The sequence below is a fragment of the Trichosurus vulpecula genome, chromosome 1 (genome assembly GCF_011100635.1).
Source record: "Trichosurus vulpecula isolate mTriVul1 chromosome 1, mTriVul1.pri, whole genome shotgun sequence".
In the NCBI taxonomy this organism is placed as follows: Eukaryota; Metazoa; Chordata; class Mammalia; order Diprotodontia; family Phalangeridae; genus Trichosurus; species Trichosurus vulpecula.
In genome coordinates, this window is record NC_050573.1 from 221944123 (window position 1) to 221956294 (window position 12172).

At 37.4% G+C, this 12172-nt stretch overlaps 1 protein-coding gene across 1 annotated transcript; it reads left to right on the forward strand.

Moving 5' to 3' along the window:
- Positions 1 to 1076: 1076 nt before the first annotated feature.
- On the forward strand, positions 1077 to 2172 carry LOC118828807 (L-lactate dehydrogenase A chain-like). Its single transcript, XM_036736052.1, has one exon. It carries the CDS (start codon positions 1162 to 1164, stop codon positions 1870 to 1872), a length of 711 nt encoding a protein of 236 aa, XP_036591947.1. The 5' UTR covers positions 1077 to 1161; the 3' UTR covers positions 1873 to 2172.
- The last annotated feature ends 10000 nt before the right edge of the window (positions 2173 to 12172 follow it).

Here is a 12172-nt window from a genome sequence, read left to right on the forward strand (position 1 = left end):
ATTGAATTAATTTACATACTAGTCAAGTTATGGAGAAGAATTGTGATCAATGAAATGAATCATGAGAAAGAAGGAACAGGACCAAAAAAAAAAGAAAAAAAAACAAAAGAAAGAAAAAGAAAGAGAAAGGTGGGAAAAAGGCTAGCATGAAGTGTGCCTCAACCTGCATTCATGCTTCATAGTTCTTTCTCTGGATGTGGATAGCATTCTCCATCGTGAGTCCTTTGGAGTTGTCTTTGTACCTTGTGTTGCTAAGAAGAGTGAAGTCTGTCAGGGTTGGTCCTTGCAGAATCCATATATCTGTAGTTGTGTATAATGTTCTGTTGGTCCTGCTCTGATCACTCAGCATTATATCATGTAGGCTTTTCCAGGTTGTTATGAAGTCCGTATCATCCCCATTTCTTATAGCACAATAGTATGCCATTACCTTCATATACCACAGCTTGTTTAGCCATTCCCCAATTGATGGGCATCCCTTTGCTTTCCAATTCTTGGCTACCACAAAAAGAGCCACTATAAATATTTTTGTACATATGGGTCCTTTTCATGCTTGTGTGATCTCTTTGGGATACAATCCTAGAAGTGGTATTGCTGGGTCAAAAGGTATGAACATTTTCATAGCCCTTGGGGCATAGTTCCAAATTGCTCTCCAAAATAGCTGGATCAGTTTACAACTCCACCAGCAATGTAAAAATGTTCCAATTTTCCCACATCCTCTCAAGCATTTATCACTTTCCTGTTTTGTCATTTTAGCCAATCTGACAGGAGAGATGTGGTATCTAAGAGTTGTTTTGATTTGCATTTCTCTAATCAGTAGTGATTTCGAGTATTTTTTCATATGCCTATAGATAGCTTTAATTTGTTCCTCTGAAAACTGCCTGTGCATGTCCTTTGACCATTTCTCAATTGGGGAATGGCTTGTATTCCTATATATTTGGCTCGGTTCCCTGTATATTTTTAGAAATGAGGCCTTTATCAGAGATACTAGTTGTAAAGATTGTCTCCCAATTTTCTGCTTCCCTCCTAATTTTTGTTGCATTGCCTTTTTTTGTACAAAAACATTTCAATTTGGCGCGAGTCTGGGAGCGGCAGTCTCACATCCAAATCAGAACTTTCGCAGCCTGACCAGCAACCTCGATATCTCCCCAGAAATCTCCCAAAATGGCATCTACTGTCAAGGATCAGCTGATTTTGAATGTCCTAAAGGAAGAACAGGTTCCCCAGAACAAGATCACTGTTGTTGGGGTTGGTGCAGTTGGCATGGCATGTGCCATCAGTATTTTAACAAAGGATTTGGCTGATGAACTTGCCCTAGTTGATGTGATAGAAGACAAACTAAAGGGAGAGATGATGGATCTCCAACATGGCAGCCTTTTCCTAAAAACACCAAAGATTGTTTCTGGCAAAGACTACAGTGTGACTGCACACTCAAAACTGGTCATTGTTACGGCTGGGGCACGTCAACAGGAGGGAGAAAGTCGTCTTAATTTGGTCCAGCGTAATGTGAATATCTTTAAATTCATCATTCCCAATATTGTTAAATACAGCCCTAATTGCAAGCTGCTTATTGTTTCCAATCCAGTGGATATTTTAACATATGTGGCGTGGAAGCTAAGTGGCTTTCCTAAAAATCGTGTTATTGGAAGTGGTTGCAATCTGGATTCTGCCCGTTTCCGTTACCTAATGGGGGAGAGACTTGGTGTCCATTCTTCAAGTTGTCATGGATGGGTCCTTGGGGAACATGGAGACTCCAGTGTTCCTGTATGGAGTGGTGTCAATGTTGCTGGTGTGTCTCTGAAGGGTCTTCATCCTTCTTTGGGAAGTGATGCTGATTCAGAGAATTGGAAAGATGTTCATAAACAGGTGGTTTAAAGTGCTTATGAGGTGATCAAGCTGAAGGGCTACACTTCCTGGGCCATTGGCTTGTCTGTGGCAGATCTGGCAGAAAGCATTATGAAAAATCTTAGGAGAGTGCATCCTATTTCCACCATGATTAAGGGCCTATATGGCATTAATGAGGATGTCTTTCTTAGTGTCTCATGTATCTTGGGGCAGAACGGCATTTCAGATGTGGTGAAGGTAAACCTGAATCCGGAGGAGGAAAGCTGTTTAAAGAAGAGCGCAGATACTCTTTGGGGAATCCAGAAGGAGCTGCAATTTTAAAACCTTTTAATGTGCTGCCATCAAGAGAACAGTCGTTGAGGGGTTATGTATGATGCACTTTTCAAATAGGTCAAATCTTTCTTCTGATTAGTGATTGAACACCAGAAATGTAAAACCTGTGAACACACTCAAGTCTCTTCCTAAAGTTAGAAATGGGGAATAGTACAGTGTGACTACTATTTGTTAAACCCTGTTGTTGTTTGCATCTGATGCTGGATGTGACTTGTATAGTCTCAGTAGCTGGCATCAAGCAGAGCCGGCGCCCCACAGGTATATGAACTACCTGCCATGTATGTAGGTGCTATAGATTCCCATAGGTCCAGAAGACAACACTCCTGGATACAAAACACCACATAGTAGTAATTCTTTATTGATGCATTGATTACTTTTGTGTTCCCCTTCATTAGGGCTCTACAGCAGGCACTATGTATCACCTTTCCAGAGGACCTGATTTTGTCTATATTTATATATATATCTCAATAGTTGTAAATTTCCATATTATATAAAAAGATCTATATATGTGCAATGATGCAATCAATTCCTCAAGTGTCATACTAACCCTAAATACTGAATAAACAACAAATAAATAATTCAACAAAAAAAAAAACATTTCAATTTAACATAATCAAAATTATCCATTTTGCATTTTGTAGTGCTCTCTATCTCTTTTTGGGTCATGAATTCTTTTATTTTCCATAAATCTGATAAGTAAACTATTCCTTGCTCTCCCAAATTACTTATAGTATCAGCCTTTACTTCTAAATCATGAACTCATTTTGACTTTATTTTGGTATATGGTGTAAGATATTGGTCTATGCCCAGTTTCTGCCCTACCATTTTCCAATTTTCCCAACAGTTTTTGTGAAATAATGAATTATTAGCCCAGAAGCTGGCCTCTTTGGGTTTATCAAAGAGTAGATTGCTGTAGTTATTGACTTCTCCATCTTGTGTTGCTATCCTATTCCACTGATCCACAACTCTGTTTCTTAGCCAGTACCAGGTAATTTTGATGACTGCAGCTTTATAGTACAGTTTAATATCTGGTATGGCTAGGCCACTTTCTCTAGCATTTCTTTTCATTAATACCCCAGATACTCTAGACCTCTTGTTCTTCCAGATGAATTTTGTTATTATTTTATCCAGCTCCACAAAAGAATTTTTTGGTAGTTCAATTGGTATGGCACTGCATAGATGGATTAATTTAGATGAAATTGTCATTTTTATTATATTAGTTCGGCCTAACCATGAGCAACTGATACTTTTCCATTTATTTAGATCTGACTTTATTCGCGTGAAAAGTGTTTCATAGTTATGTTCATATAGGCCCTGTGTTTGTCTTGGCAAATAGACTCCCAAATATTTTATAGTGTCTACAGTAACTTTGAATGGAATTTTTCTTTCTATCTCTTGCCGTTGGGCTTTGTTAGTAATGTATAGGAATGCTGAGGATTTATGTGGGTTTATTTTATATCCTGTAACTTTGTTAAAGTTGTTTATTATTTCAAGTAGTTTTTTACTTGATTCTCCAGGATTTTCTTTTTTTTTTTTTTTCTGGCGTGTTTTTTTTTAATTTAAATTTATTTATTTAACATATTTGGTTTTCAGCATTGATTTTCACAACAGTTTGAATTACAAATTTTCTCCCCATTTCTACCCTCCCCCCCACTCCAAGATGGCTTATATTCTGGTTGCCCTGCTCCCCAGTCAGCCCTCCCCTCTATCACTCCCCTCCCCTCTCATCCCCTTTTCCCTTCCTTTTTTGTAGGGCAAGATAAATTTCTACGCCCCATTGCCTGTGTATCTTATTTTTTAGTTGCATGCAAAAACTTTTTTTGTTTTTGAACATCTGATTTTAAAACTTTGAGCTCCAAATTCTCTCCCCTCTTCCCTTCCCACCCACCCTCCCTAAGAAGTCAAGCAATTCAACCTAGGCTACACATGTATCATTATGTATAACCCTTCCACAATACTCATGTTGCGAAAGGCTAACTACATTTTGCTCCTTCCCAACCCATCCCGCTTTATTGAATTTTCTCCCTTGACCCTGTCCCCTTTCCAAAGTGTTTGTTTTGATTACCTCCACCCCCATCTGCCCTCCCCTCCATCATCCCCCCCCCCTTTTATTTTCTTTTATCTTCCTCCCTCTTCTTTCCTGTGGGGTAAGATACCCAACTGAGTATGTATGGTATTCCCCCTCAGGCCAGATCTGATGGGAGCAAGGTTCACTCATTCCCCCCTCACCTGCCCTCTCCCCTCCTCCCACAGAACTGCTTCCTCTTGCCACCTTTATGCGAGATAATCCACCCCATTCTATCTCTCCCTATCTCCCTCTCTCAGTATGTTGCTCTCTCATCTCTTAATTTCATTTTATTTCATTTACATATCTTCCCTTCATCTTCAACTCACCCTGTGTCTGCTCTCTCTCTTTTACATATATATGTATATATATACATATATATACATATATAAAACATATATATATATACACATACATACACATACATACATATACACATAGATATATACATACATACACATTCACTTATATATATATATATATATACATACATAAAGTAAATCATCATATCATCTGCAAAAAGTGATAATTTAGCTTCTTCTTTGCCTATTCTAATTCCTTCAATTTCTTTTTCTTCTCTTATTTCTACAGCTAACGTTTCTAGTACCAAATTGTATAGTAGGGGTGATAATGGACATCCTTGTTTCACCCTTGATGTTATTGGGAATGTGATCATTAGACATAAAGAAAGTTCATCCAGGGCTCTAGATAAATTGCAGAAACTCAATTGGTCAGTCCTTACACATGAAGAATTGGGCTGTTTGATCATTTAAAATATTGTTAGTTGAGAGTCTATCATGTGAGTTAATGACTTAATAAACATTTATTAAACATCTTTTATGTATCAGGCACTGTGCAGTTCTGTGAATATAATGGGAGAAAAAAGATAGTCCCTACCCTTAAAGAGCTTACAGTCTAATGGGGGAGAGAACAAGCAAACAAATATGTATGAACACATTATATAGAAGAAAAATAGAAAATAATTAGCAGAAGGAAGCAGTAGAATTAAGAGGGGCTAGGAAAGACTTCTTGTAGAAGGCAGAGTTTCAGCTTGGACTTAAAGAAAGCCAGAGATCCCACTAGGGAAATATGAGGGGATGGGGGGGGGGATATTCCAGGAATGGGGAATAGCCAGAGAAAGTGCCCAGAACCAAGAGATACAATGTCTTATTCATGGAACTGTAAGGAGTCCAGTGTCATGGGATCAAAGACTACTGTCAGGGAGTAAGGTATAAAGAGGAATGGATGGATAGGAAATAGGTTATGAAGGCTTCTGAATACAAAACAAGGCATTTTATATCTGCTCCTAGAGTCAAAGAAACATACTGGCTATGGAATCCTGGGGATATCACTTAACCCCTCTGCTGCATCAGGAAACTCTTTGGGACTCTATATATCAGACAAAGTGCTGATCTGCATTGCCAAAGGAAGTTGCTCCCCGAGAAATACCTTAACCAATAAATCGTAAATATTCTGAAAGAAAAAAATCTCTCACTCTCTCTCTCTCTCTCTCTCTCTCTCTCTGCCTCTCTCTCTCTCTCTCTCTCTCTCTCTCTGTCTCTCTCCACATATATATACACATACACACAAATATATATACACATATACATATATACACACATATACATATACACATATGTGTGTATGTATACCACATGCATACATGTCCTTAAGGTATACCAAACACCTTACATATATTATTTAATCACAACTCTGTCAAGAAAGTCTTTTTTTCACTTATTTTTCATCTTATGTAGCTGAGAAACTGAGATAGAGACTTAACAAACTAGCCAGTGGTACACACTAGTGAGTGTCAGAGACAGAATTAAAATTCAGGTTCCAAGTATGACACTACACAAAGTATGACAAAATTACATAAAGCTGACCCGAATGTTAGTAACTGCCATGATATAGCACACTAGACTTTGCAAAATGCTTTACATAAAGCATTTGTTTTGAGCCTCAGAATAAAGCTATAAATTTTCTTATATAGTTATTGTTATCTCCATTTTACAGGTAATGAATACTGAGGATGAAGTCAGCTAAGCGATGCATATATTATCATATAGGAAGTAAATGTCAAAGGTAGGATTTGAACTTAGATTTTCCTGTCTCAAGATCGGGAACTTTGTTTTGTGTAATTCTTGTTTAGTATTGAAATTGATTAATAAGGGGCTTTTATAGAAAACTGAAAGAGATGACGAACAGACAAAATGCTGAAAATTTTACCTTCTGTTATCATGATATTCAAACAGCATATGTTAAATATCCTTAAAACCATTTTAATTATATTTATTCACATTTAAATCCTTTATTAAGACTTATTTCCAAGCTAAGAATGTATGAATGCATAGGGATAGAGACATGAAATTATCTAATTATTTTGATTTATCAAAATATCATAGTGGATAATTCAGACTGGAAAATAAATAACTTAATTTGGTTTGAGAGTGAACAAGCTTAGGAACAAAAATTAGGGACCGAGATGAATGAATGAATGAATTTGGAATGTGCCAAGCAATGTGCTCACATTATCGGCTTGTAAGTTTTGAGTTGAAAGGAAATTCAGAGACCATTTATTCTAAGCCTTTAATTTTATAGAAAGGAATATAAACCTAAATTAAGTGGCTTGCCCAGGGTCATGCAGGTCATAAATATTGGAGTTTGGATTGAAATCTATATCTATATCTATATGCCCTTTATCTTCCAATCATGCATCTTTCTACTGAGTCACAGATAAAAAGGGTGGAGGATTTTTGACAAGCTGCCCTATCTAAAAATCCACATTGGATTTGGAGTTTTCTCATTTGTCCTTTAATTCTAGTGAGACAATAGAGTAAAGAGACAGTTTTGTTTTTGTCTTTGCTTACTTAGTTCCTAATATAGTACCTTCAGTGTATTAGGTACTTAGTAAATGTTTTCTGAATCATACTCAAAAATTAAAAACAAAAGTACATAGGTCCATACACATTCGACTGATATATTAGATAGAATAAAAACTCAATGAAAATATAAGAGGATTCTCTTTATGTAAACAGGCATTTTTAATGTAAATATGAATGTGTATGTATCTTTGAACATTATGGAATTAAGGCAACTTCCACACACAGTCTCCTTCTTGAATAATTTAGGTTAAATTCTTCAAAGTGTTTTACAATTTTCCTTTTCTTAGTGTAGTTTCCACTATGACTGTGATTATTACTCTTTGCAGAAAATCAATCTTTTTATGTACAAGTTAAATGATGAGATTTTGTGGTGGTATCTTTAGATAGTTTTTGCTTTCATCAAAGTATTGATGTAAAGACTTTTTTAAATATCACTTCTTCCTGTATAGATCTATACATTGATTTTTGGTGGGAGTGAAGAATTAGTTTCATTAGGAGGAAAAAATGTATATTTATGTGAATGTGTATATATATATATATATATATATACACACATTCATATGCATGTATGCATACATACATATACACATATGTGTGTATTTCACATTCATTTAATGAACACCTGACTTGTTTTTATGATTTGTTCTCCATTTGCCCCTGTATAAAATAATAGAGCAATCCCTGACCTTGCTTATTTAGTGTACTGGTTCTTGCTTTCATTGAAACATACATCTAATCTTTGCAAACTGGCATCTACTATAAATAGGCTACTATTATTCTAAATATAATTAGAGGCTTGCTGTGGATTATGGATATGGCCTGTATATTCCATTATTCTATATTGTGCAATTTGTGACAAAGCCCTAGGTTTTTCATTTTCCATATTGTTCCTCATGTCACATCTTAAATTTAATTGTATTATATTGTTTAGAAATATGGTCCCATGCTGAGAATCACTAGTTTTGTACTTATTTATTTGAAAAGTGTATTATGAAATCACATTATGTCAAGAAGCTAGTTATTTCAAAACTTACAATATGAAAAAATGATTTTGTTTGATATATTCCCTTTCCTCCCCATTTAAATTATAGGCTTTTTTGATTAGCTAGAGTTGAACTCCTTTACCTCTTCTTAACTTCAGCTTTTGCTAGGAGAAAAATAATCTCCACCCTTAAGTCTTTTCCCATGAGATTCTTGAAATTTTATTAAATAATGAAATTGGTGATCAAGATGAAATGTCATTGCTGACTGCTCTCTCATTCTTCAATCTCTTACCTAGTATTACCAGTAGCCAATTAGTCTTTCTTCCAAATCTTAGTCTTTCTCAATTCCTTGTAGACATTGATGATACTCATTTTTTCACTTTTCAACTTTTGTTGTGAAGCCATGATGAAATGCTCTATACATACACCTCAGCAAGAATCTACTATTTCACTTTCAACTATGTTCTAATCTGCTCAACTATGTTTTTGTCTGTTGAAAGAACAGTCATGTCTTTCATTTGTCTCCCTCAATCCTTTTGCAATATTAGGTAGATCCCTCCTCCATGGGAAATTTATGGAAGTACATGAATTAGTATTGAGAACTACATATGAGAAGAAAGCATGAGTGCTTTTGGAACTTCTTGTATGGAGGAAGTGAAACCATGGAGCCATTAAAGAATCAAAATATAAGCCTCATGTGTTCCATCTGGCTGAAAATATAAATATGTTCACAGATTTACTAAAAGGGCATTGAAAGATAGTCAAGGCTTACATAGCACCCTACAGAGGCTTAGAATAGGGATGAAGAGGGGGCGGAGCCAAGATGGCCGCATGAAGGCAGCGTCTTACCGGAGCTCTCTCACAAGGTCTGTCAGATTCCTATAAAAAAGTGAATTAGAGCAGATTTGAGAGAGTCAGAAACCGCGAGCAGTCTGCGTGGGGCAAATTTCCGAGCCGGGAGAGTCTGAAAGGCCGGAGGAACGAACCTGCAGGCTCGGAGAGTGCTCGGTGCGGAGCTGCTCCAGACCAAGGCAGAAGCGGCTGGCCGAGAAATCGATGTGGGAGACGGGCTGGGAGAAAGCTGGGCGCCCAAAACCGGCAGAGATCCCCAGGACTCCCAACACAGGACGGCAGTCTGTGGGAGCGACGAGAGGCAGCGCAACGCCACCGGCCGTGAAAACACCCACTCCTGATGCTTGCAAAACCCAGGAACTCGGCCTCTTGAACTTCCGGAAGACCAATGGCCAGGTAAAAGGCTCTAACCCCTCCCCCCCTCACCCAGAGAATTCCTCGGGAAAAAAAAAAAGAGAACTGAAACAGAGGAGAGAGTAGCAGGACCTCACAGGACAAATATTAGAAGCTCATTAGTCCCAGAGGGGAAGAGTCGGCAGGGGCCAACGCCAGGAGCCCAGACGTAACCTTGCTCCCCCAGGGGAAGTGCCAGACATCAGCTCAGACAACAAACAGCTGAGACCATTGCTGAAAAGCAAGTGCTGGAGAGCACCCACAGGGAGTGAGACGCCAGGGAGCCAGACCCCTCCCCCACACCTCAGGAAACTGAAGGTTATAATTCTAGACTCACCACCCCCAGAATAAGAAAGCTGGGACAGAAAGCCCTGAGACCCACAGATAGAAATTCGTTCTAACGCCAGGAAAAGGGAAAACAACAAACATGAAGAAGAATACAAAAAAACCGAGGGCAATAGATTCTTTTTATGGAGACAGGCAGGATCAAAATATCGATATAGAAGTAGATAGCAATGACACGGTAGATACATCAGATACCTCAAAAGCTAATATGAACTGGTCTCCAGCCCAAAAAGCACTGCTGGAAGAGCTAAAGGAGGATTTTAAAAACCAAATTAGGGAGCTAAAAGAAAATATGGAAAAAATGGAAAAAAGGGAGAAAAAATCCACTGATGAAATCAAGTCCCTAAAGAATAAGATTGGCGAAATGGCTACGGAGATTCAGAATCTAGAGAGAGAAAAGGACACCCTGAGAGGTGAAATCAACCAATTGAAAATGGAGGCTCAAAAGCAAAATGTAAACACTAACTCATTTAAAATTAGACTTGAGCAAGTGGAAGCTAATGAATCTATGAGGCATCAAGAAGCAATAAAACAAAACGTAAAGAATGAAAAATTGAAAAAAATGTGAAATATCTGATTGACAAAACAACAGACCTGGAAAATAAATCCAGGAGAGACAATTTGAGAGTTATTGGTCTACCGGAAATCCACGATGAAAAAAGGAGCCTTGACAGTATCTTCGAATAAATTATCAAAGACAACTGCCCAGAGGTCCTAGAACCAGAGGGCAAAATAGTCATTGAAAGAATTCACCAATCACCCCCTGAAAGAGATCCCAAACTGAAAACACCAAGAAATATTATAGCCAAATTTCAGAACTATAAACTCAAGGAGAAAATACTGGAAGCAGCCAAAAAGAAGCAATTCAAATATCGTGGAACTACAGTCAGGATCACGCAGGATCTCTCAGCTTCCACATTAAAAGACAGGAGAAATTGGAATATGATATTCCGAAGGGCAAAGGAGCTGGGACTACAACCAAGGATCAACTACCCAGCAAAACTAAGCATAATTTTCCAGGCAAGGCGATGGACATTCAATGAAATAAGGGAATTCCAGACCTTCCTGATGAAAAGGCCAGAACTCAATGGAAAATTTGATCTCCAAATACAAAACTCAAGAGAGACATAAAAAGGTAACCAGGGGGAAAAAACCCCACAAACTTCATTAACCAATAAGGTTAGGTTGTTTACATCTTTATGTGGGATTATATCATCTTAAGTATGTTTTTTATGTATATATATATATATATATATATATATATATATATATATATACATATATATATACATATATAAGTCATTCTTGTGAATGGTACAACTATTATGACAAATGAAAGGGATATACATAGGTTGTGAATGCCTGTATAAATTAACTGATGTAAAGATATAAAATATAAATAAGAGATATAAAGGGAGGGCTATGAGGGAAGTGGTAAGGAGGTAGTAGAAAATGGTAAAGTACACCAAAGGAAGTGGCAAAAAAACATAATATAGTAGAGGGAAAGAAGGGAGGGAGAAGAGCAGTATTTGAACTTTACTGTCATCTGATCTAGTTCAAGAAGGGAATAACATACTCTGATAAGTTTAGAAATCTAACTTGTCCTACGGGAAGTGGGAGGGAAAGGGGGGAAAAAGAGAGGGGGGAGGACAGAAGGAAGAGGAGAAGTAGCAAGTGGGTAACGGTAAGATAAGGGAGGGGAATAAAGAGGGAGGGTTAACTGAGGAAAGCAGCAGTCAAAAGCAAAACTTTGTTGGGGAGGAGAAGGGGAAAGGGAGAAATAAAAGCATAAACAGGGGGAATTAGGATGGAGAAAAAGACACAGATAGAAATCATAACCCTGAACGTGCAGGGGATGAACATTCTCACAAAACAGAAGCAGATAGCAGAATGGATTAAAAAGCATAATCCTACAATATGCTGTTTACAAGAAACACATCTGAAACAGGGGGATACACATAGGGTTAAGGTAAAAGGCTGGAGTAAAATATATTGTGCCTCAGCTAAAGTAAAAAAAGCAGGTGTAGCAATCCTAATCTCAGACAAAGCAAAAGTAAAGATAGATCTAATTAAAAGAGATAAGGAAGGACATTATATCCTGCTAAAAGGCACCATAAACAATGAAGCAATATCATTGCTTAACATATATGCACCAAGTGGTAAGGCATACAATTTCTTAGAGGAGAGGTTAAGGGAGTTACAGGAAGAAATAGACAGCAAAACTATAATATTGGGAGACCTCAACCTCCCCCTTTCTGAACTTGATAAATCTAACCTCAAAATAAATAAGAAAAAAGTTAAGGAGGTAAACAGATTTTTAGAAAAGGCACATATGATAGACCTCTGGAGAAAACTGAATGGGGATCAAAAGGAATATACTTTCTTCTCAAAAGTACATGGCACATACTCAAAAACTGACCATGTACTAGGGCATAAAAACCTCACAATCCAGTGCAGAAAAGCAGAAGTAGTCA